General features: G+C 47.0%; 3 protein-coding genes and 1 long non-coding RNA gene across 7 annotated transcripts; 1 reads left to right on the top strand and 3 right to left on the bottom strand.

Annotated features, from left to right (window-relative positions):
• The first annotated feature begins 1,313 nt into the window (after window positions 1-1,313).
• Window positions 1,314-16,576, top strand: itga10 (integrin, alpha 10). Its single transcript, XM_061289323.1, has 29 exons — window positions 1,314-1,923; window positions 3,928-4,039; window positions 4,114-4,223; window positions 4,294-4,382; window positions 5,532-5,646; window positions 5,715-5,842; window positions 7,092-7,240; window positions 9,950-10,100; window positions 10,723-10,888; window positions 11,362-11,432; window positions 11,510-11,654; window positions 12,020-12,168; window positions 12,238-12,381; window positions 12,525-12,728; window positions 12,806-12,936; window positions 13,007-13,173; window positions 13,243-13,385; window positions 13,459-13,569; window positions 13,649-13,734; window positions 13,821-13,962; window positions 14,118-14,210; window positions 14,284-14,450; window positions 14,537-14,621; window positions 14,749-14,862; window positions 14,931-15,038; window positions 15,108-15,221; window positions 15,435-15,530; window positions 15,606-15,719; window positions 15,805-16,576. The coding sequence occupies exons 1-29, from the start codon at window positions 1,872-1,874 to the stop codon at window positions 15,853-15,855; spliced, it is 3,507 nt and encodes a 1,168-aa protein (XP_061145307.1). The 5' UTR covers window positions 1,314-1,871; the 3' UTR covers window positions 15,856-16,576.
• Window positions 3,359-4,974, bottom strand: LOC133161096 (uncharacterized). The gene is made up of 3 exons (XR_009716003.1): window positions 4,369-4,974; window positions 4,092-4,303; window positions 3,359-4,005 (listed from the first exon to the last, which is right to left on the bottom strand). It is a non-coding gene; the product is annotated as an uncharacterized LOC133161096 (long non-coding RNA).
• On the bottom strand, window positions 16,199-19,932 carry polr3c (polymerase (RNA) III (DNA directed) polypeptide C). 2 transcript variants are annotated; one of them, XM_061289324.1, is made up of 13 exons: window positions 19,806-19,932; window positions 19,496-19,642; window positions 19,066-19,330; window positions 18,620-18,882; window positions 18,410-18,514; window positions 18,162-18,335; window positions 18,038-18,089; window positions 17,876-17,936; window positions 17,662-17,812; window positions 17,275-17,376; window positions 17,005-17,054; window positions 16,783-16,932; window positions 16,199-16,705 (listed from the first exon to the last, which is right to left on the bottom strand). In XM_061289324.1, the coding sequence occupies exons 2-13, from the start codon at window positions 19,640-19,642 to the stop codon at window positions 16,612-16,614; spliced, it is 1,614 nt and encodes a 537-aa protein (XP_061145308.1). In that variant the 5' UTR covers window positions 19,806-19,932; the 3' UTR covers window positions 16,199-16,611. The 2 variants fall into 2 exon arrangements, with proteins under 2 accessions (XP_061145308.1, XP_061145309.1); XM_061289325.1 differs by lacking the exon at window positions 16,199-16,705 and having other exon boundaries at window positions 16,792-16,932; window positions 17,275-17,458.
• Window positions 19,933-20,103: 171 nt separating this feature from the next.
• LOC133160653 (uncharacterized) lies at window positions 20,104-25,049 on the bottom strand. Of its 3 annotated transcripts, none has more exons than XM_061288526.1 (11): window positions 24,681-25,049; window positions 24,448-24,576; window positions 24,324-24,380; window positions 24,071-24,244; window positions 23,892-24,002; window positions 23,527-23,558; window positions 22,924-23,068; window positions 22,506-22,616; window positions 22,369-22,425; window positions 21,297-21,455; window positions 20,104-20,725 (listed from the first exon to the last, which is right to left on the bottom strand). In XM_061288526.1, the coding sequence occupies exons 1-11, from the start codon at window positions 24,825-24,827 to the stop codon at window positions 20,507-20,509; spliced, it is 1,341 nt and encodes a 446-aa protein (XP_061144510.1). In that variant the 5' UTR covers window positions 24,828-25,049; the 3' UTR covers window positions 20,104-20,506. The 3 variants fall into 3 exon arrangements, with proteins under 3 accessions (XP_061144510.1, XP_061144511.1, XP_061144512.1); XM_061288527.1 differs by having other exon boundaries at window positions 24,466-24,576; XM_061288528.1 differs by lacking the exon at window positions 20,104-20,725 and having other exon boundaries at window positions 21,312-21,455; window positions 22,337-22,425.
• Between the last annotated feature and the right edge of the window lie 92 nt (window positions 25,050-25,141).

Here is a 25,141-nt window from a genome sequence, read left to right as displayed (position 1 = left end):
AGCACAATCGAGAAACAAAAGTTAGTGATTGGGGAAATGAGATGCCCGTTGATGGACAACCTCCTCGTCTGTTAACACTTGAGTGTCATCACCTTGTCTCGCGCACCAGCGCTCTGAGCGGATGATATGTAACACGCAGGTGTTGGATGGTCTTTTACAGAAATCCATCTCCGCCGCCAGGTCAGACGTTGATTTACGTTTGTATCAAAAATAAATATCCCACCGACGTGGCAACTCCCGCTGGCCACTCAGCATTCCGTTTTATTTTGTGGACTACTCCCGTTTGTGGAAAACAGAAAGTGGCTTCCCTCTCCTCCGTCAAGCTCACATTAGCGAGTTCATCCACCAAGTTGGCACAATTCCATAAGCAACAAATTACGGGCAAGAAAAATGATAACTCTGACATCAGGTGACTATCATGAGGCAAACGGGAAGAAACGAGCCCAGGCCCATCTTACGAGTGAGCGAAAAAAGGAGAAATGGAGGCCAGCTGAGAACCAAGACAGGTTTAGAACAGCTGCAGCGCCCTCAAGTGGACAAAATGGCAGCTTGTGGCCACAAGAAAAAACACCAGACCACCGCTCGGTTACCACAGCAAACAAAACCACTCAGAAGATGACTGAATTCATGAATTGGGAGAACGACAAACTTTCTGACTAACTTGGATGTGAGACATCCCACAAAGTGAAAAGAAACCCTCCTTAATCTCTGCTGATTTGTAAGCCCCAATCCTCCATCGCCTTTTCAAGACAACATTTTTGTTCACGTCTCGTCGTGTGCCACCGTCGGCACGAAATTACCAATTCCTGAACATTACCTCTCATGTGACGTCAAGCTCAAAATCAGCAAACAAATCAATTGTTATCAAATTCATTGTGGAGGTACAAAAGCTAAATCACGGCCCACCACTGTAACCGTCCGAATACTTTTGGATCAAACTTTTGGCCACGCAATACCGCTCATATCCGACAGATGGCGAAAACGTCACATCCTATTTTTGTCAGCGACTGCAATTTTATCCAACTCGCGGAAAGTCAGCGGATAGATGGTCGGAAGGATGGAAGGACGGAAGATTAGTGGATGGATATTTTGTGGCGAGATATTTAGTGGAGAGAGAAAGAAAATGAAAGCTAGATAATCTAGTTCCAAATTAGGGTTGCCGGGTTGTTTATAACCCTCCCATTTTCAGTTTCCCAGGAGAAATATCACGAACCAAGTTTTTTTTTTTTACAACTACTGTATATTTAAGCAAGCCGCAAATGACGAAAGCATGGCAAACCAGTCTTCCAGCGAGAGGGGGAGAGAACGAGGGAGGGGAGGGTAGTGTAAGAGAGAGTGAGCCGTTGACTCGAACTTGTTCAAAAAGAACAGACGCTGTGCACGCGCTGGATGCAAGGAGGGCATGATGAATGCGCGCTTTCATTGCCCCCGAAAGTGAAACGCAACAGGTTAAACTCGGAACTGCAGCGCACACCGGGGGTTGCCCAGTTGTAGTGCACGTGCGCGCGCGCGTTCCCCACAAGCCAATCTGGGCAGGAGGAGCATGGCCCGGCGGACCTGTTGAGTGGCCGATCCGACGCACACTTGTGCATCGAGAGGCGCGCTCCAAAGGAATAACTGCCACTTCTCGCTTCGTCATGATTTAATCATTTGTAGCCGGTGCCGCCTATTGGATACGACTTCAATCCGGATCATTGCTGACACCCAACGCCGAACTGAAACCCCCGCCGAGATGCCACTGCAGCACCATTTCATTGGAATCGACGCATCTCTGCACTGACGACACCACCGAAAGGGTTTGTTGTTTCTTCAACAAGCTAGGGAGACAAAAAAACAAGACTACATTGTGGGAGTCTGATTGGCCGTTCTAGATGGAGCTGAGGGCATACCTGCTGTGCCTGCTGTGCATCTTCCTTCTTAAAGGTAACGGCCAGCTTTCATTCATGTTTCTATTCCAATATGCGTATGGCTCATTAATTTCATCAGTCAAGAAGTGGTTAATCTCTTTACCGTTACGCAAAAGTGCTCTTAGTGGACTACCAAGTCAATATCGATTGGTTTTGGTGTCTAAAACTTTGAATCATGAACCTTTTGTGATCAAGTGTTGCATTCATTGCTTCTGTTAGTGTTTTCCCCAACCTGCGCTTTAAGTGTTCTCGCATGTGTGTCATACAGCAGCATGTAGGTGAGCAAGTATGCGTGTCATGTTAATGCTTTCAACAGAGCTGCCGTGATGCTCGCAGCAGCCGCGCTCTGTTTTCCTGTACGTGCGCGGCTATTCATAAATTCTGCTCGTTTTAATCGAGCTGACTTTTATTCCCACGCACGCCGAACCTCTTTCCACCCCCGTATCCCCGCGAGGGGGTGACGGATGAGAATGAAATGATTAAGATAATGGAGAGACAATCTGCGGTGGAACGGGAAATGCAATCAAGGAATCCAACACCTCACTGGGCCTTCAGTTAAAAGGGGGAAGAAAGTGGCGAGCGCCATCGTTCAAGCCCCTCAACAAGCGGACTGCATCCCATACAGGCCATGTTTGAAAATGTCGTCAGCCATGAAAGCCGATCTCTTATTTTGGTGTTTCATCAAAATGCTCGCAAGCGTCCAAACACATTCACATGAAGCTCAACGCACGCAAGTAATTACACGCACTCAGACAGCCAGAGCTGAACGTGCGGTTAAGAATCTGGACGCGCTTTGACTCGATAAATGTTTGCAGCCAGTCGTCATGGCGATGGGTGGTCAAGACAGGCCACGCGGTACAATGTCATATATAAACGGGAACAGGGGGGTGGGGGGGGGTCTATAAGGCGTGGGAGGGGGTCTTGTGGTCTGCAGACAAAAAAAGAGGCCATTTATGGTTTTGGAAGAGGAGGATCAAGGAGACGAGAAGGAATCTTATTGTGGAGAGTCGGGCGTGGATGCATGCGGCCACAAGAAAAGAATCCAAGGCAATGACCTGTTCAAAAATAACCCAAAGGCCCATAAAGGGAAGATGCGGCGCTGGCGTTCCGAAAGCTTCGGAACATCTGCGTGGAATCAAGAAGGATGGCCGCGACCCGTCCAAGTCGCTCGAGGTTTGGACGAGTACAAACAGCGCCACTTGGAAGCCACGCTGGCTTCGTCAAACGCTGCTGGCCCGCAAACGCATTCGACTCAACGAGCAAGAAAAACAACCCGGCGGCGGGTGAGCAAACGCGACAAGAACCACACGCGTGCAGATGGAGCGTGGCCGCGTCTCCGGTTTCGTCCGCCTGGTTAGAATTTGCGGGCATACCGACGACCTTATTGGCATCGCTCTTTCGTGAGCTGCACAGTCAAGTCAGTCGGGTCACGAATGGACCCAGTTGCTGCAAAACCGCAAGTGACGTCAGCTTACCAGACACTTCATTAGGTACAATTTAGCTCACATGTACACTGGATTAAAAAAAAAAAAGTCACGCATGTCAAATCCCTCATTGACGTATGCAAAAGAAAACCGAAGAGAATTCCGCTCCGACGGACACCGTGAGGTTCTAATGAAGAAGCCTGGCATGTTTTCAGGAGCGGGCCAGCCAGCCGACGAGCATCTTACCGCTCGCGACGGAATCAAAGGGCAGACTTATGCTGCCGTCAACAGGGCGCTCACTATTCTCCTCACTCCAACACGCCTTTCCTTCCTAACCTCTGGACTGAACTCCCTTTCAGCCCTGCTAGCTGTATGCCGCCGCTGTTTATTCATCCTTTTCACTGGCTCCCTCGTCCTCCCGGTTGCCAGTCCGTGTTCCCCAAAACCGAAACAAAAATATAGTATTGCGGGCTCTAGTCTGATGTTATTTTTGTTCAATTTTTGTTATATTGGCTCAATAATTCGAGAGAATGTGCATCCCAACCACGTTTGGTCAATCTTGATGGGAGCTCTCTTGCTTGTGCTCAATTCTGCAGGCTGGTGCCAGTGCTTCAACATTGACGTGACGCATCCGCGGATCTTCGGCGGTCCCGATGATGCCCTTTTCGGCTTCTCTGTGTTGCAGCACGAAGCGGAGGGAGAAAAATCGTGAGTTTGCCGAGCTAGGCCGTGGCGCGCTGCTTTTTTGTCGCTAACTGACCTTGAGAATGGTTACCGTGCAGAATGCTGGTGGGCGCTCCTTGGGACGGGCAGCCCGGCAACAGGAAAGGAGACGTCTACAAATGCAGCGTGACGGAGGAGAGCAACTCCAACTGCAGCAAGTTGGATTTAGGTGAGAGCCAACATCCTCCGGGTGAAGGTCCAGAACAGTCGGTCTGAGCTGTCGTTTGCATCCGTCACAGGTGATGCGGCCTTTCGGAATATTTCAAAAAACTTAAAAAACTCTCACCTGGGAATGACTCTCACGCCGGACTCACCTGACGGCCTCTTGGTATGTGCCTCCGACTCAGTTTTGAAAGCATCTACCCCGCTTCTTCTTTGAAAAAACTTTGAAGATAATTTGGACACGTATTGAGAAAGAGCAAGAGATAAACATTACAAAATGAACCTATACAGGTTGCCACTTGTATACACAAATAGCAGGACTGAAGAGGATTTCCCTTCTTCATCTTCAGAAATACTCAACTTGCTGTTTTTAATCATTTTTCAAATTTACACAGCCAGACAAAATAGTCTTTCACCATCTAGTGGACAACAGTGGAATTACATAAAATAAATGTGAAGAAGGCCAAAATAGTTCCTGAATAAACGGGGCCCAAAATCCATGAAATGGATCTGGCAGCTCTCCGAGGTCCAACTCCAAAAGCGTGCGGGTGTGTAATTTGGACTCTTGCCGGGTTTGACTCAGCATGTGGCGTTTTGTGCCTTCAGTTAATCTGGCATGTCTTCGCACGTCTCGGAGCTGGCTCGTTTATTGTCAGTGAAAAGCTGTCGGGCGCAGTCGCCACTTGAATGTGTGTGCGTGTTTTTCTTGAGGCCGGCGGTCAGGTCTATAACGGGCCGGGAATGCGTCTCCAGACTTTTGTTAATAAAAGACGAACAAAAACCCAACGCACCTCTGTTGATTTTCGTTTCCATCTCCGAAGGATCCACTTTCTGTAATAAGAGGGCAAAATATAGGACAGGATGTTTCTCCACCCCCTCTTTTGACGTGAGCGCCAGCAGCGTAGTGCTTCTCCCTCACTCTCAGCTCAATTAGATCCAAATTGCCTGACTGGTCTGGTGTTCTGGTGCTGCCAAGATGACAACAATGCTCACCCCCCACCACCACCACCACTTTCTCCGTCTCCCCGTTCTGTCCCCCAAACCGCATATTGTAATTTTTCCATGACCAACTGCCTTTCTTGCCTGCTTTTACTCACTGCCTGCCCTTATTTAGTCACTTTTTTAGCAAAACACCACGTTCAACCCAAGCAAATAAGCACGGGATAGCTTAGCGCAGAAATCCACCGGTCCAGACCGATGTCTTGCCGGACCCACTTGTATTATTGACATAGTTACATTATTATTGGATATGAATGTATCAGCGGTGCCTCGAGATACGAGTGTAATCTGTTGGGCGACCGCACTTTTTTGCCAGGCATGCGCGCCACTGTGGTCTCAGGAGTGCGGTACGTCCATGTTCAGCACGGGCATCTGCGCCTCCGTTGGAGACGACCTCCAGCCGCGAGAAATCATCGCTCCGACGGCCCGACGTAATCACAAACACACGGGCACGTAAAATTGAGAAAGACGCAGGCAGCCGTATGTTTCGTTCTCGCAGGGTGCACGACGTACATGGACATTGTGATCGTGCTGGACGGCTCCAACAGCATCTACCCCTGGTTTGAGGTGCAGAGCTTCCTCAGCAACATACTCAGCAAGTTCCACATCAGCCCGGACCAAATGCAGGTAAGGTTGTTGGTTGAACAGACTTCAGATAAGAGCCCTCTACACAAGCAACAAGTCACCCAACAAGAAACAAGAGTTCAGCAACTAATGAACATTTGATCCAAAATAACCTCCAAGATGCTTAAAGACGCTCCAGATAAAAGTTTCCTCTCAAACTAAACGTTAAACAAAGAGAATGACACCTTGTGTATTTCAAACAAACACACAATGTCGTTTTTATGACGGCCCTCTAGCTTCATGCTAACATGAATGGAAAATGCCATTGACCTACTAACATAATTTTGGGATATTTGAATGAAGATGGTGGCCCAACACTGGTCAGATAATTGAGTAAAACAGTACTCAGGCATATATTCTTTAGCCACGTCCAAAAATGAGTCATATTACAGCAGCCTGCTGAGTTGTAGAAGAAGTCTGGTCTTCTGCATGAGGCTCTTTGTTGGTTTTATTTGAACCCTGGGCAACAGAAAAGTGACGGACAAGCTTTTTGGGCCAAAGCATGCACAAAAACAGAAAAGGAAGTCGGTCCATGCGGATTGCTGCTGTGACATCAAGGGGCATTTGGAGGCCAACACAACGCGCAGGGGAAGGAGAGGGGGGAGGAAGGTTGGTTTGGGTTGTAAGAGAAACAGGCAATGTGGGGTGAAAAGGAAATTCCTCTGGTTTCCCATTGAAGTCCAAGATTCCAACAACTCGCTGTTTGCTTTAGGTGGGGGGGCGCTTGTGGTTTTCTTAAGGAAAACTTATATATTCGTCGACTACGACTAAAGTGGTGCCTTGAGATACGACTTGAATCGGTTGTGTGAATGCTCGCTCTTCTCAAATCATCTTTCCCATTGAAATGAATAGCAATGCTGTTAAGCAGTCTCAGCCTTCTCCCCCAAAACAACGGAAATGGTTGTAATGTGTATTCTGGCAAGGGAAAAAACAACTTTAATGGCAGTCATGTGCAACTCCTCTCAGCTCATCAGTACAACACTAATACAAGTGGCTTGATACAGGGGATAAAGAATATATGACTAAGTACATTGTCTGTCTACATGTGTTGCCATATCATGTCTTCAATCAATTTCTTATTGGTTTAAATCATCGCAAGATCGATGCTACGTTGCGTTAGCATTAAGATAGCAGACCGAAAGGCTAAGCTATGTGGTTGTTTCAAATTCACAGGCTTCTCTTTGTTTTTGATTTATGTTTAGTGTTTCTAAACTAATTGTGAGCTGCTACGTTTGGTTTCCCTCGCGGGGAGGTGGGAATCTTGCAGTACGGCGAGGTGGCGGTCCACGAGTGGTCGCTGAGAGACTACCAGAGCACACCGGAGGTGGTGGAGGCCGCCAAGAACATCAGCCGCCAGGAGGGACGGGAGACGCGCACGGCTTACGCCATCAACATGGCATGGTAGGCCTCATCTACCACCACCAGTACCACTTTGGGCTCTTTCCGAATCATTTGGCGGTCGAGAGTCTTATTAAGTCAGAATTTAGTAAGCATGCGCAGTCACGGCCAAACAAGCATGTTGAGTCGATGCAAGCACCAGACATGTAAGCAGCTGCGCGCTCTCGGGTTTTCCTGAAAGATGGAATATTTCTGCCGTGAAGACGAACAAAGATGTGTTATTAATATTGGGCAAGGAACCATATTTGGTAACTTTAGAACGTTCTCAAATGGGACCCTCAACACCTCAAAAGCAGAACCGTCTGATGTTTTCTGCCAAAGAATGAATGAAGACAAATTATAGTCATAAAATCATATCCGATATTAAATACATGCTAGCTGGATGTGGTAAATAGTAATATTCCATTTACTATTTATAACAGATATATAAATAAATATAAAATATATAAATGTGTAAATTAAAAAAAAAAACAATATAAAATATATATTATAAAACATATACGTATATTCTAAAAAAATGAAATAAAACATTTAGTGGACTTCCACTTCCCCCAAAAACTTGAGCTCAAATATTGAGTTGGAAAGATGCGCATGTGAATATAAAAAATTGAAATGAAATGAATTAAAAAAAAAAAAAAATCACCAATCATGCAAACGCCCCCATAGATGATCGTGCATGTGAAAGATTTCATTTTGCTTGACCTGAACTGAATTCAAGGATTTTCCCAACAAGGTGTTACAAATGAAGATAAGTTTTAAAAAGAGGATGTAGGGAAAAGCTCGCTCTCATGAAATCTGATATACACTGACAATATATTCGCAACATGCCGGCTCCTTTAATTTGCTCCAGATCACCCTCGGAAAGAAATATGCCAAAAAGGGGGCGGGGCCTGATGGCCCGCGAAGCCAGGCCTAAAGAAACAGCTTGCTATAGGCGAAAAACCACAAAGTCTTGAAACTAACCTTTTTTTTCCCCACTCTATTCCAAATCAAATTCCTGCTTTACTGGAGTCGTACATGCGCACACTCCCTCGCGCACGCAGCTAATTGGAGAGTTCCTGTTTTGTGCTCCATTTCAAATGCAACATTTGAAGAGGCGGTGAAACACTGCAGTGCAAATGTTTCAAAATGTTCTTTCTGCACTTTTTCTCCCTGGTGCAGGGAAAGCCGCCAACGGCTCCGTTGTGGTTCCGTTTTTGAAAACAGCCTCAATTGGACTCAATGAGCTTCCGCTTTCCAAGACTCCAAATTGTCCTTCGCTGCAGAGATGAGATTCTATCTCGCCGCTCTATTTAGTTACACACACCTTGTTGTTGTCATAGCAATGAGCGACGGGACATTAGTTTAAAACAATTGGGCCAGCCATGTGAGCGTCTAGCCTCCGATGTTGCCTTTGCCTGACATGCACGCGTACACAGTGGTCGGTGACAGCTGGGCGAGCGGGCGGAGTTGGCACGAGGGTAAGAAAACACCGGTGGGCGGCCGGCTGCTGGCTCAGTGTGGCCGCAGGTGAGGCGGCGCCTGCTCGGCTAGGCTGCACTCCGCAGCTGTCAAAACACGCACGGCCACGCATGGCCGTGTGTGTGTGTGAGTGTGTGTCAGCAGCGTGCGAGTGCGACTCTGTCACACGGCTTGTAAAAGTTTGGGGGCCTGCAAATGAGCTCATCTTCCGCCTCCCCCTTCTCACTTCTCTTTTCATTTGGATGCTGTTTTGGGTGTCATCACATTTTCCTTTTACGCCTCCTCTAGTTGTATGGTTTAGTTCACACGAGGACAACTTGTGCGTTTCTGTCCGCAATGTTTCGATACAGGCGGCAGGGCGCAAGCTAGCATTTCTGCCTCAGTTGTGACGGGGAAAAGTTGCACGATAGGGAATTGCGCTAAAGGGAATGAACGGATGAATGTCTCTTGACACACTTTCACTCGACATCCTCACTGCTAAGTTCATTCTTTTCCCCGTACGCCTTTTCTGGCTCGTCGGTCTGTTGGCCTCCTCCGTCGCCCTATGTAATTTGCAGACTGCTTGTTGGGGGAAGGAAACGCTTGTTTTTAACTTCTGCACTTGGGCTGGCCGACTGGCGACCACAATTTTAAATTTAGCCGGGGACTGGAGTGACGCCTGAAAATCACTTGAGTGACGATGCTTCCCGCTCTCCCCAACACTGTGCGTGCATGTGTGTGTGTGTGCGTGTGTGTGGCTTACCAAGTGTAAAGCAGGTCCCACTGAGTGCAGGTTTCATGCAGACAAACAGGGTGTGGTTTCTGGTCAGTCTGTGCGTGTGAGCTTCCTCTTCATCATGCCACCATTGCATAGGAATGCACAGATGCCCTGACACACACTGCCCACTTTTGAGTCAAAGAGCAGCTACGTTATTTGTGTCCAGTATGACTAATGTGTGGTCCACTGCATCAGTCTCTTCAATGCAATGGGCAGGCGCTGAAATGATCCTATGGAAGGTGGGGAACTTAATGCAAAGCATCAAACAAACATTTTGGGGCTTCTTACAACAGTTCTTCTGCGGTTTCAATTTTGAATTGCGCAAGAATCCCACTTACCCGTTTTTCCAAGATATGAGGCGTTCAGATTTTTTTTTTCTGCTTTGACTTTCGAGGCCTTCGACGCTTTAATGCCACTCCCATTTAAGGTTTGCTGACAAAATGTGTCTCTCTTTGTAAAAAAAACCTTCTATTTTCTACTCACGCACGACGCAGCACGGAGGCGTTCAGCGCCGAGCGAGGGGCGAGGGAGGGCGCCACCAAGGTGATGATCGTGGTGACAGACGGAGAGTCGCATGACGGCGAGGAGCTGCCCGACGCTCTGCTGGAGTGCGAGAGCAGAAACATAACCAGATACGCCATTGCCGTGAGTGGGACTTCTGATTTCACAGTTCCACTAGTTCGCTATCAAGTTTCATTTGATATCTATTTAGGCATTTCACAACATTGTTTGACGCAACTTGGGGAAGGGACGGCTTATATCTGGAAAGTACCACCGTCCAATAAAATGTGAAGCACTATTTTAAAGAGGGATGACACATCCCTGACATTCCTCACACAGTTTGCTCCACACGCCCTTAAGACGCTGGCGACCCCTAAATAGCGTCTTCCATTTACCAAATGAACACTTTGGTCGCAGTGGCCTTGAATAAGCTCCGCCTGCCTACGCAGCAACAGCAGACGCTTTTTGTGGGCGAACGCCGCAAACTCCTCCCGTGGCCACCAGAGAATGAAAGCGTGTTTCTTGCCTTTTGTCCAGAAAAGCCAGACAGACGTGTACAGTTTGCATGACCTGCATTTTGATGGGCGGGGATGATTTGAAACAAATGATAATAATGAGTGAATAAGTTTCAAGGCACCAAGCAGTAGAAAGGTTGGTCAGGACTGCATGACTATGACCGCCTTTTGGTTGCCCTCGGCAACACTGCTGTTTATGCTCTCTACTAGTTTCACATTCGTGACGGTGACTCGGTCTTGACATTCCCCAGGTCCTGGGCCACTACCACCGAAGACAGCAGAACCCCGACACCTTCATCAACGAGATCAAGTACATCGCCAGCGATCCGGACGACAAGTACTTCTTTAACGTGACAGATGAAGCGGCGCTCAACGACATCGTGGACGCTCTGGGAGACCGCATCTTCTCACTGGAAGGTGGGTGGTTGGTCCACCAAAGGAAATGATGGCAGATCTAAAAATGCAGCAACTCATTTTTGACACATTTTCAATAGGGAGCGGTTTGTCTGACCCCTGAACTAGACCGAATATGATATTGAGTGACAGTAACATCAAATCATAAGAAAGTAAACACGGGACTTTAGAATAACTTCAAAGGTTGGAAAGCTGAAACGAGAAATATGGCGGTGAGTGCGGATCCGGTGAATAAATGACTGCAGTAATGTTTACATACGTATAAGGAGAGGAAGTAGTGTTGAAAAGAGACACCAGCAAAAGTACGCTAAGAAATCAGACGACAAAGGAAAAGGGTGCGGCTTTGCTGTCACCTGTGGAGTTTGAGAATGTGCTGAAAAGGAAGGAGGAAGGGAGTGAAGGCAGGATATATCAAGCAACGAGAGGATGCCGAGCACTGACCATACTCTACCTCTGTGCTCTGGCTCACCTCGCAGGCACTCTGGGCAACCAGAGCTCCTTCCACATGGAGATGTCCCAGATCGGCTTCTCCACCCACATGCTGGATGTGAGTGCCACCTCGTTCCTCGCGCATTTGCACACTCCCTGCATCTTCATGGTTTTGTCTGGTGGCGCCGCGCTCAGGACGGCATCCTGTTTGGGATGGTGGGCGCTTACGACTGGGACGGCGGCGTGCTGAAGGAGGGTACCAACGGGAGAATCGTGCCTGCCAGAGAGGCCTTCGAGAGCGAGTTCCCCCTGGAGCTGAAAAATCATGCAGCATATCTCGGTACATTTCAGATCTAAATCGTGATATCAGACAAGAGAGGAGTATTTGATTCTGTTTGTTGATCCCACATGATGTTGGGCTCGTATTCAAGAGAGATCTTAAACCATTTTGGGGATCATCCAAAGCAAGCAATGAGTCCCATTTGGGAAACAGAGCAGACATAAGAACATGAAATCAGCTAAAACATTATCAAAAAGTCAAAGTCTGCTTTTATGTCAAAGTAGCCTTGAGTGGCTGCGTATCAGGACCTTAAAGAGCCACACATCTGTGCTAAAGTATTTGCTGTCATCTTTCCAGTCAGTGTAAACTGATAGTTCTTCCAGGAGTTCATCTGCAAGAACCCGACCGATGGTTTATTTGCGCAGGCTACACAGTGTCTTCTGTGGTGGTGGGCGATTGGAGGAGGCTGTATGTGGCGGGTGCGCCGCGCTTCAAGCACAAAGGCAAAGTCATCTTGTTTGAGCTCAGTGACAACGCCGACGTCAACATCGTGCAGGCCCTCAATGGAGAACAGGTGCAAGTCCAAGAGTGACAACGCCACCCCCTGCTGTCAGGAAACTGAAAGAACTTCTGGCGCCCCTAGATCGGTTCCTACTACGGCAGCGAGCTGTGCGGTGTGGATGTCAACCAGGACGGAATCACTGATGTTCTCCTGGTTGCAGCACCCATGTACCTGGGCTCCGGGAACAAGGAAGCTGGGAGAGTCTACATCTACACACTCAGTGGGGTACGACTGCACAAAAATGGGGAACACGCCATGGGTGGGATTTGAATCCCAAACCTCAGAACCATGAGGGGAACATTCAAAGCACTCAACCATCAATAACTATCGTCCACAGTTTGTATTCCATGTCCTTGCCTTTTTCTCAGGAGGAATTTGTCTCAAACGGTACGCTGAAATCCGACGAAAAGTCCCAAGATGCCAGGTTTGGCTACGCGATGGCCGTTGCTCCGGACCTCAACCATGACGGATTCACTGACCTTCTGGTGGGTGCCCCCTTGGAAGATGACCATCGTGGGGCAGTGTACGTGTACCATGGCCAAAGTATTTACATTAACCACCGCTACAAACAGGTATTCGGCAGTGTTTATCCCCTGTGACCTCACAAAAGTACTTCAGAATCCAATCAGAGTGGTTGCTTGATTTGCAGCGTATCGCTGGGATGTCGGTGTCCCCGTCCTTGCGGTATTTTGGCCGTAGTGTCAGCGCCAGGTTGGACTTGGATGGAGACGGGCTGATCGACTTGGGCGTGGGAGCCCACGGCAGTGCCGTTCTACTCAGGTGAGCCTAAAAAAAAGGGACTGTCCATCAAGTAGAAGGTTATTTCCAGCATTCATCTTGCGTTTCGCAGATCTCGAAGCATCGTGCAGATCAACGTCAGTCTGTCCTTCCAGCCGCACTCCATCAACGTCATCCAAAAGACGTGCCAGCGCGGTGGGCGAGAGTCCGCCTGCCTTGACGCCACCGCCTGTTTCACGGCCACGTCCCGCTCCCCTCGGCCGAGCAGCAACGGCTTTGGTAGGTCACTTTCCACCTTTCGTCCAGGTCTGGTTTCACGAAAACTGGCTCGATTGATATCTTTCCCAGATTTGTGGGTAGTGGCAATGTTGGACGACAGGAAGTTGTCAGCCCGGGCGCTGTTTGATGACAGCTCCCACAGGTTGACCCAGCTGGCGGTTCGGGCTCACACGGGACAGACCCTGTGCTACAAACTGCCCTTCCACGTTTATGTGAGCATTTCAGGCCAACGTTCACAAGCTTTGTGCAACACTCCTTCTCATTTTCATCCTTTGTCCTTGACAGGATACAGCAGACTACATTCGCCCAATCAGCTTCTCACTGCGCTTCAAGATCAACGACACTCAGAGCGGTCCCGTGTTGGACGAGGGCTGGCCCACATCCGTCAAGAAATACGTGAGTGAAAAACGGTGGGCCTGCAGTTCCTGTTTTTCCCCGGCCAAACCTGATGTTCTTTCCATGTGTCCCTGAGCAGATCCCCTTCTTTAAAGACTGCGGGGAGGATGACGTGTGCACCACGGATTTGGTGATACAGGCCCAAATGGACATCTCTGGGACCAGGTAAGGTTGTGTAACCGCACAGTCAGAACATGACAATTCAGCTGTTAACGTTCCAAAGACTCAGAGTTCTCCTGTTTCCTCCACAGACACAAACCTTATGTGATCCGCAGTCCTCGTAGGCGTATGTCAGTGGAAGTCCAACTGGAAAACAGACTGGAAAACGCCTACAACACCAGCCTGACGCTGCACTATTCACGTAACCTGCACTTCTCCAGCCTAAGTATTCGGGTATGACCCAACGACAAGAATTTGGCAGGATTACATTTCTAGTGGTGGCATCTCGTCAAAAGGGCACCATGCTTTTGGCGGATCATTTGGGACTGCATCTATTCCAATCAAGTAAACTTATCTCCTTTCTGGATGGTTTCATATTTTGTTTGTAGGAAGAAAGCAACTTCAAGATTGAGTGTACAGGCCTGGGCTCCAACAGTCACTCGTGTAACGTCAGCTACCCGGTCTTTCGCTCCCAGTCCAAGGTACCCATGGGAATAAACGCATCACATGACGCAAAAGGCACCCATGTAATCTGTCTTTTCTCTGTGACCAAAGGTGAACTTCATGCTGGAATTTGAGTTCAGCTGTGCCACCCTGAACAGTCGAATCCAAATGAAGTTGAACGTAGCCAGCGATAGTGTGGAGCGAGTAGACACTTTAGGGGACAACAGCGTTCAGCTGCAGAGCTTTGTCCAGTATGAGCCCGACTTGTTCGTCAGCAGGTAGAAGCCTGCGGCACCATAACCGTTCTGGCCTCATTTTGGGGTCCTGCCACTGGGTCTTCACATCTATTTTCCTCCTTCTGCAGTGATTCAAATTTAAACCGATATGAAGTGCATCCCACCCGGACAATGTCAGAGGCCATTGGGCCAGAGTTCTATACGCACTTTAAGGTACACTCACAAAACCTCAGTGGTGAGTGGGCAGAACCGGCTAGTTGCCTGGCTTTCTCCCCCAGTGCTAGTTCTAACAAGAAAAAGACTCCCGACTTTGTAAATTAGAAGCAACTTTTATTTACAGCTCCAGAACCTGGGTTGTTACCCTGTGAGTAATCTGGAGTTGAGGCTGCTTCTGCCATCGGCGGCTGCGGAAGACCAAGTCTTCATGACGGTCACAGACATCTCTTCTCACAACGTGAGTCGTCCCCCATCACGAGCACCCCTTTCCTCGTCCCTGGGTGACACACTGGAATTGTCTCCCAGGCCACAGCCGTCAATTGCAGCGTCACGAGCGATCTGGCCACTCTGAAAGGCCGGCAGAAAGACGTGCGTCCACTGCACCCCGAAGACATGATGGAGAACGACGTCCTGGTGAGGCCCTCGCGGCATCGCGGCCAGCCATCCTCAAAAACTGATCTTGTGTTTACCATCTTCCCAAAGAACTGCAGCAGGTCGTGGTGCATAGAGATTACGTGTCAAGTCCAGCAGCTCCAGAGGGGACAAGCCGAAGTCATTCGCCTCAGCCGCAGAGTACATGATGACTTTTTCCGAAAGGTGAGCAGCCAAGCGAATCACACAAGTGAGTCACTGCGGCGAGTCCTTTATTTGATGTGACATCGCCAACTACTGGCATGGCACGCATATTACATAATTCTTCCTATTTTTTTTTTTTTACCCCACCAGATGTTGCTTTCAGGATGATTATGTAATTAGCCGCTTTGGCTTAAGAAATTGAGCTCACACCTTGTGTGTCCTTCTTTTCTGCAGGCCAAATATAAGTCGGCGAGGATCGTGAGCATGTATAACATCGCGCCTGGCGAGACCAACCTCATCACCTTGGCAACAGGAACGGTGTGGCGAGAGGTAACGGCAGCGTACTACGTGCCGTTCAAGAGATGAGGAACTTTGAATTTCTCAAACATGTCCGCTTGCCTCCAGACTGTGCTGGAGGTGCTGAAGGGGCGAGCTATCCCCATCTCGCTGTGGATTCTCATCGGGAGCATCATTGGTGGCTTGCTGCTCCTGGCGCTCATCATCTTCATTCTATGGAAGGTGAGCGTGTGGAACACAGATGATGTTTCTCAAGTTGACTGGTCTCAGCGCAGCCATCACATCATTTGTTGTCCTTTCCGCACAGCTGGGCTTCTTCGCGCGCAAGCACAGAGAAGATGAGAACCAAGAGGAGTGAAAGCAGTACTTGCAGGGACATTTCTGGGTTCATCGGCCTTGTCAAGCGTTCCGCCTACGAGCCGGCCCGAAGACGGAAAGCATCCGGCTCCCACGACAGCCAAAAGGGCGCTATGATGGAAATGCACTCAACTGGTCCAAGGCTTGGGAACACTTGTGTAAATATTACATTTGGAAGTGGTTCAAATCACATTTTAATTTAATAAACATACATGCTCTTGGTTTTACGTTTCAAACAATCACTGCTTCTCGAAACGCTTGAATTGTTTTTATAAATTAAAACTGATGAAACATGCTCTTTGTGGCCATTTCACCTTCATTAAGCAAAAAGGATGAGAACTACCTTGATGGAACGGCCTGTTTTGAAAAGGGCAAAAATCAGCCCATTTATTTATTACACAATGCAATATAACCAGAAATAAGTTTTTTTTTTTTCACTCTGTTGTAAAGTTAAACGACTGATTGCTGTAAATCAGTCAAATGTTCTGCCTGTATTTCAGGTCTTTATTGTACACATGGAAGGACTTAAAAAAAAAAGTTCTTGTATTCATGATTTTTTTTCCCAAACAAATTTTACTTTAAATAGAAAACTAATATTGGTGATACATGAGAAGAAGCATTCATTTTAAAAGGAAGAAAAAAAAACAGGTTCTTCTGGACAACGATTGGTGTCAAACCGGACAAAAAAGGGCAATTAGCTCCAATAAACTATAAAAGCCTGATTGATGTTTGGACACAGTTTGTGAATACAATCTGATCATTTTGAGGAGGAGGAGGCGGCGGTGGTGGTGTTGATGTAAGTTTCCAGCAGGAAGATGGTTTCATCCACTTGGTTCTCCGCTGAATCCAACCTTGCACAAGAAGAGCAACGCAAGAGGGCGTCAGGCGAAAGCCGAGAAGCGCTGTGACGCCGGGCGATCGATCCTACTTGTTAATGTGAAGCCGCAGTGAGTCCAGCTGCTGCTTTTCGGGAGCTGTGATCATCTCCTCCACCTCCGTCAGCTGTTCCGCTTCGGCCCCGCCGGCCTGCAAAGATGCCAGGATGGCCTCGATGCGCTGAGACTTCTCCAGCAGTCGCCTGCCAAGCCAAAAGCACACACTTTGAGACCACCTGGCGTTTGGGAATTGACGAGGACGACAAGGCACTGACTTGTTGTTGGATGTCTCAAACAGACGTCTGTGGATGAGGTTTGCCACGGTCTGCGCACACACAGTTGCAAAGTTTTCATTTGGGCAAAAACGAGAACGTATAATATATATACGGAGACCAGCACGTATGTACAGCTCAGGAAATGGAACGACTTTGCGACTTAAACAGTTCTTCATATAGTCTTTAAATATCCATACGCAAAGAACCATCAGAACCAGAATTCTCTTTTGACTCTGTCGCCTTTCTCGAGCTGTATGTCTACATGTTTACCTTGTAGCAGTTCTGAAGCAGCATCCTGGCAGTTGAGAGCTGGTTGACGGTGTAAAGATAAAAAGTGCGAGATGGCGCAAAGTCTGGAGTCTTGGGGATTTCCTGACGAGAACACGAAGCGTTCAAGCATCCGGACAAGGACGGCACCGGGCCGGGCTCGAGCAATACTGCGTAGAAAACAAAGCTGCCGACGATAACGGGATGTTTTTCCGCCCACAAATAAGCAACCAAAGCCCACTACAACGTTTCAAGACATTTTAGAGCTGGTACAAAACGGAAAACAATGCTTTGAACTTGCAGCATTGGAAGGAAGCTATTGTGGTTAGTTTTTCTCCGACGACAGCAGCTACCGGAAGGGAAGGATGTTCTCCGAGTGTGGCGCTCTACCTGTAGCTGGACCAGGTTCTGAGACAGAAGCGTGTAGAGCATGTCTTTGGCCTCCTTGGCGGGAATCATGGCAAAATCCTCCACCTGCTTCTGTTCCAGGTGTTTCTTCTTCAGCAACAGGCGGAAGATGCGCGCCGATCGAGATCCGAATCTGCCAAAATGGGATTAGGGGGCCGTTTTGGAGTTCAGTCGGACGCTTCAAACACGAGCTCACCTCTCCTGCACGACAGACTCCAATGTGGCCCGCGCGAGATTGGAAAGGACTCGGTGCAAATCTGACACGTCGGTCGAGGAAATCAACTCAATTCTGGACTAGCTGCCAGTTATTCTCAGAGTACATTTAGACAAACAAGCATTTTGGGGAAGTAAAGGATACTGACAACGTACAGCCCACCTCCGCTCTCACCAGCTTTGCCCACAAACTCCATCTAAAAAAAGGCCGTTAATGTTTATTGTGAGTCGAAATCGGGGCTGTGAGGACCGAAGGCAAGGGGTTGTACCGGGTCGTCCACCAACAAAGTGAGGTACTGGTCCAGCACTTGTCTGGGGACGGTGTAGGCGGCCGGCAACGATCTGAAGATCTCGTTGGCCGAGAGGGGCTTGGTGCAGGCTGCGTCGGGAGGGGTGGTCACCTCGCTCATCCTCAGCATGGTCCTTACGATCTCACCGCCTGTCTGACGTCAAAGAGCCCACAAAAAAGCGTCAAATTCGGGCGTGTGCGACGCGAGCGGGTGTGCCGAGGCCCGACCTGGTCCAGCTTATTGGCCACGGCGGTGACGATGGCCTGATCTCGAAAGTGCAGATGGAACCGCTCAAAGTTCACTTGCCAGTAAATGCCCTCGTCGCCGTGAGTCTAGACACAAACACCGACGTATTGAAGATGTAGCGGGCGGAGCGCAAAGACACCAACGTCCAGCATGTTGGTGGAAGTGATATGAGCGGGATGTGTGAGACGCACCTCAGAGTCCATCCTGGCCTTCTTTGCGACGCTCTGCTCCTCGGCATCCTCCAACTGCCTCTTTCCTCGGCCTACCAGCGTCACTTGCGGCACCGAATAGCAGTCGGCGAAACTCTCGGGAGCCGGCGGCTCTGCTCTCACGGGAGCTTCCGGCGTATCCGCGGCACCCTTGCTTGCCGCTCGAGGGCAGCGTTGAAGGAAATGAGTCTCCACCAGTTTGGAGAAGGCAGACGACACTTCCTTGTAATCCATACTCTGGCCCTCTGTCATCACACACGCAAGCAGCACAATGGAAAACTTTGCAAGACAGGAATATTTTAAGAAAAGAACAAGCAATTCCGCACCGCTCCAACACTTATGCTTATCATTATCTAATTGGTAAAACACAGGCTGGTTATCGTTGTTATCTTGTCCGAAAAATCGCATCTAGTGGTTGTGTTACTGACCCTCCATGGTCTGTGTGAGGCGATCGGCGACCACTTTAACGATGTCGCTCATGGTCACGCGACCCCTCTGCAGCATTTCCTCGACGATGAGCTCGCCGGTGTCGCCATAGAGCGTCTTGGCGGTGTAGATGTAGCGCGGGTAGCGCAGGATCCTCAGGATGAGATGGCAGCTGGCACGATACTCGCTGGGCCTGCCGAGACCTTTGCGGCCAGTGCTGAACATACAAGTTCCGTGTTGCACCAGCACGCACAGCGACTTTTTCACCTGTTGTCACAAGCACAAGACGACCATGAAATGTGCACCGTCCCCACATAAAACCCAATAAGAACTACTAACTTTAAATTTCAGTTTACATTTGTCTGAAATCGTCCTACTCAAAATTCGATCTAGGGATACATTTTACATCATCAGAAAAGGATCAAATATTACCAGGTCCAGAGAGACGCCAGTTTCTTGAAGGATGTTCCTCAGATTTTGCGCTTCACCTCGAAGCAGCTGTGTGCCCACTTTCTCCACAACTTCTCCAAAGTGTTCCCGAAGAAGAAGCCCGCAGAGGCGTACCTCCTGGGAAGTCATCTAGACAAAAATAAAATACATCAAATAAATCTGAGGTAATAAAGACGAGATACCAACGCCACAAAACAAAAAATGTTGTTGAATTGGCTTGGAAATGGGAAACACGTTAAGAATGTGATTTACGATAAAGCTTTTTTTCAAATGTATGTTTGTAATCACAAACCTTTTGAATTCGGCAAATGTTTAATGTTAAAAATGTGCCTCACACGTGAAGAGTAAATTCCAAGAGACAGTTTGCGGCTGCGCCATGTCGGCGAGGATACCGGAAGTTTTGCCACACTGATAGTAATGTAATCATATCCGGGTACGCTTGCCAAGTGGATTGTGGGAAACGTAGTCTTCAAACTCGGAGGCAAATCACTTCAACGAAAACATTTTATTCTCTTAATACTACGTCAATTTTAAGAATCCAAAGGAATCAATAAAGTGCCACAAGACTTGTTTGTTTGGTTTCATTTCCAAAAGACATTTATTAGGCAGTTGTGTTCAATTACTACCATGATGTCAGTATTGAAACAGAATGCTGCTTTTCATGAAGTTATGGTGCTGACAAAATATTTTTCCTCTATATCTGCCCAAACGTCCTGTACAAATATTAGGACTTTTATTTTTAAAAATACAACCGCTTATTTTTAGAACAAGAATCTTAAAAGTCCAATTGGACTTATTTCAAATTCTTCAAGGTTTTCTTCCGGCTGCAAAACGAAGACAGTCCAAATGACAAAGTGTGTTTTCAATCCAATCGACAAAGCAAGTGATTCATGTCCCTAAAATACATTTCATTCTCAAAAATTGAAAATGTGATTACTTTTCATCTTGAGAATCCAACAAAATATTATTTGCACTCTTAGTTTGAACATACATTTAGTTTGACAGATTTTTTTCTTCGACATAACATAACGAGCCAAAGCAATTTGGCGGTTGAGTTGTCAACTCTATGTACTTTCTGGTGTATTGTTTGAGGGCCCGTTTCTGTGGCGTCGGCGGCTCGGCAGCAACGGCGAGCACGCTCATGCTGATGCTGACGCAGAGCACCAGAACAGCCAAGATCAGCAGCGTGATGTCCAGTCCTCGAGTCAACCTCTGATTGATTCAAAATGAATGTCAGCATGGCATGTTTTCTCAACCATAAACATTACATTATGAAACAGAGAAGATTAAATGTGTCAGTAATTTGTAAGGATAAATAAATAAATTAATAAAAAAAAAAAAAAAACTAAATAAATACAATGACCGATAATAGACATTAGTGAAAAAACAAATTTGGAGTATTCTATAAAACCATATACAGTGAAAAACATAATTTCAAATTTATTCTTTCTTGTTTCAACCCTGTTATGATGCTATTTTTAATTCTATTGTTGTGATTTTACGGGATTAGAATTCAATATTTTTTTTAAGTATAATAGATGGTGGGTGCAAAAAAATAGTCCTTTATTTGCATATGGCAGTAACATTTAAATTGAAAAAATATATAAAATATATTAATATTACGAGGCAAGCCAGCCATACAAAACGATTCAAGTCATATTTTCAATCTTGCCTGACTGCGTGCGTATTGTCATTCTTTACAGAGGAATATTAATTTGTCTGTGTGCATGTGTTTCTCTATTCTTGTTATCTGAAGGACGGAAGGAAGCCAAAGTTGACCTACTATGGCGTACAAGGCCACCTCTTCACATCCGCCGTCGTGCCAGGACCCGCTGCCACAAAACAAACCCACAGACAGAGGCGCCAGGTCCAACGCGTACAAAACCACGGCCACCACGGACAGCACGGCGCACAACACGTTCACGGTCACTGTCAAACTAGCCTGACAACGACCAACAACAACAAAAACAGGGTTTTGATTTTCATAGGCAGTAACCCAAACCTTATATCACAGGTTTTGCGTAATTTCTTTGTGCATAAATTGGATTTTTAAAATTAACACAAAATCATTTAGAGATTGGCAGGGGATAAAGTTTAACTGTATAGTTGAAAACCACAAAAAATGTAATTTTGCTGATTTTATTCCGCCTTGGTTTGTTTAAATGTTTCCTGTGCTGAAACACCTAAACTTATCAAAGCTAATGACTAAAGAATTTACTATTAAAATGAGAGGCACATAAAGGGTAATACAAATTGTACCTGTACCTTTCAAAACAAACCGTTCTTTAAGATTACCGTATTGGCCCGAATATAAGACGACCCTGATTATAAAGCGACCCCCTCTTTTTCAAGACTCAAGTGTGAAAAAAGACTTTTGAACACCAAATTAGATTTTTATACAGAAAATAATTACAGTACATCTGAAACAAATGATTATAACAATATATTCGATGGAAAAAGCATGTTATTTTGCCTCATTCAAATCATGCAAAAACTGTCTCCATTTTCTCTTCTCTCATTTTCTTCTTGCTATTTTTTATGTTTCTTCTTCGTGCTATCGCTATATTTATTTTTATTCTTCGTGACAGGGGTTCACTTTGGCCTGGGGAGTTAAATTCAGCATTCGCTTTAAAGATATCTGGCGCCATCTAGTGTTGTGAATGGGTATAATGTCTAGACCCCGGATGTAAGACGAACCCCACTTTTTCAGTCTTATTTCAATGCAAAAAACACCGTCTTATATTCGGGCCAATACGGTAAATGTTTTGAACTTCCAAGTTAAATACAACTAAACAGTACTTAGGCAGCAATTCATTTGCCTACCACCAGAGGGAGCCCATCTGGGCTGTACTCACAAAGCAGCAGGATGGGCACTGGCCTGACAAAAGCGACAAGACTCCTGCAGTGACAAACTACAAAGAGGAGAGACCAGCCGCAAAGTGAGGTGTTATTTCAAAGCAGCATGTTTGCCGGCATCCAAAGTCATCGTTACCACCGCTCCGATCCAGTAAGCTGCTCCCAGACTGGCCAAGTCACCGGGGCGTATCCGTGTCCTGCCTACCCCCAAGCCCATGTTGATCACGCCCACCAGAATCTGAATGGTCTGCAACATACGTTAGCAACAACCCAAATAGCATGTAGCCTAGCCGAGCCTAATCTAGCAAAATATTTTTGCTGAAATATGATTCAGCAAGTCACAAAATTAAAGTGCTGGTTCTTTTTTTTAAAGATTAAAGACCATTTATGGTTTGGAAAATTATATTACAAGATTAAAGCTGTACTTTTTCTAGTAATAAGACACAATACTAATAATTTAAAGCTGTACACTGCACTTCTTTAATTGTAATACGATTATGTCATCGTATAATGAAAAGAAGTGTGCATATAAGGTGAAAGGCCCTTGTAGTTACCCCGAGGACAGCTTTGGCCTCGCCCTTCAACACCCTGCAAGGCCTGCAGCAGCCGCAACTTTGGATGGAGCCCAATGCGCTTGTTTGATTGGAAGCTACCGTCACCACGGCGACATTTTTGTCTCCCATCGCTGTCACAGACATCCTGGAGGGATAACGAACGGCAGCAATCAATCAGTAAGAACACAATCGGAACTTGACGGTGTCAATAAAAAGTCAGCGGGAGCTTTTGTCTGTTTGGGTTACTCAAGATAAAATTTTTCTTTATCTCAGGTGCACTCGGCAATATTTACACAAATGTACCACAAGTATGTAGAACTTCAGAGTTTTGTTGCTTCCTCTATGCCAACATTTTTGGAGGAGAAAAAAAATATATATATTTAGAAGAAAAGTATATATTTTACAATGATGATAATGAGTAGTAAGAATAGTACAGTACTTACATATTTTACAAGTTGAATTTTTTTTTTCAAGGAGCAGGTTGAACAAAATGCCCGTTTTTGGAAAAGTTCTCAATTTTCTTTCTATACTTTTATACTCGATTTTTCCTTTGCAAACGATTTTGTCATGAAGGTTTTGTGAGCATCCAATGAGAAATCTTACCTGCTGTTTCTTCGCTGTCGGCCAGATGTCATCTGAGAGGGCAAGTGGATAAGGACAAACATCAAATGTCAATAAAGAGCAGGCCAAAGTCCAGTTCCTGTCTGCTCTTTGACTTCACAATAAAAGCTAGCTGTCTATCATGTTGGCTGGCTCCAAATGATGCTATTAGTATAGTGGTTCTACACAGAGGATAAAGAAAATATCCTGCTACCTGATCTCTCTCCATGCGGTTGTTTAACTAATTGTGTTTGGTTTATTGCTGTAAGGGTTCATGCGCTGCAACAAGAATCCTATTTAGCGTTAGCATTAAGCGAACAGGTTCTTTCTCGAAAGTCATTAGCAGGCCGGCTGGTGGCGACGAGTACCTCTCGCCCGACGACCGGAGCCTTGACGACCTCGGCGGCACACTTGAGGTTGACGAAGAGCTGAACGACGGCAAGCGCTGTCAAAGTGGCGTCTGCAGCTGTCAGCAGTCTCTGACGGACCAACAAGATTCCTCATCATGACCAAAGGTATCCCCGCAATTTCCTTGGCGGAGGTTCACCTGAGCCAGGAGAGCCACCGTTGCGCAATCGGCGTGCAGCCGCCGTTGTCGTCCCGCTAATCTCGGTTGGCACATCCACAGGACGGAAGCGTTTTCCGCATCGGCGGCGTACAGAACCAAGGCGGCCAGAGCAAAAATAGCGCAGGCCAGGTTCAGCAAAGCCGCAAAGCACTTCTGCAATAGAATGAAACTACCTTGGAAACTCAAAGAAAAAAAGTGCGAAGTAGAATAAAATGTTAAAATGAGGACTCACCAGGCCAGGAGGTGGCAAGCGTCCAGACAATAGGGACATGATTCCCGTCACCACGAACTGACGACAGACAACATATTTTCAATTAGTGGACGAAACATTCCATAGAGGGGAAAGATGCGCACACATCGTCATGGTGACACACCACAGCTCCCAGCCAGTAGGCAGCGCCCAAAGCGCTCAAATCTGCGGGTCCGCTGCTGGTCCGCCCGGGCCCGAGGCCGATGTTGAGCGCACCCACCAGGATCTGAACCGTCTGGGATAAAACAAGAAAGAGACGTTATTGGCTAACATCACAACTATGATTGTGATTTTATTAAAGAGTGACAGAAAGGCAAGAAGCGCGGTCGGCTCTCTCACCCCGAGCGCGGAGATGAGACGCGCGTCTGCGTTGGGCGGTGACATGTCGCCACTGCCGAGCCAAAGCGTCTTCCGGGCCTCGCAGCCCAAATCCAAAGAATGAGGGAACGCGAGTCCAGGCTGAGTAGACGGCTTTGCCTTTTTCATGCATGAAAGCGCCCACCTGGCAAAAACTAACACTGCTATCAGCTGGAAAAATGCTAAGCAAAATTCCCCAATTCTTCCTTTATTGACTCATGTTCCTGCCTGCGTTCGTGTTAAAAAAGCACCTATAAAAGGGTGTGCACAATTGTGTAACCACTTGGAGAAAATGAAAACAATTTGGCGGATTTTAAAAGACTGGGATGTGCTTCTATTTCATTCTCCAACATATTCAAGAGCACAAAAACTTCAAAATAATCCACACAGTTATGCAGAGGACTCACCAGCTCATAGCGAAATTTTTGTCTTCGTTTTCCACT

This window comes from Syngnathus typhle, linkage group LG10 (genome assembly GCF_033458585.1).
Source record: "Syngnathus typhle isolate RoL2023-S1 ecotype Sweden linkage group LG10, RoL_Styp_1.0, whole genome shotgun sequence".
Lineage (NCBI taxonomy): Eukaryota > Metazoa > Chordata > Actinopteri > Syngnathiformes > Syngnathidae > Syngnathus > Syngnathus typhle.
The sequence above is the reverse complement of the archived record's forward strand: the minus strand, read 5'-3'. Positions and strand labels throughout refer to the sequence as shown.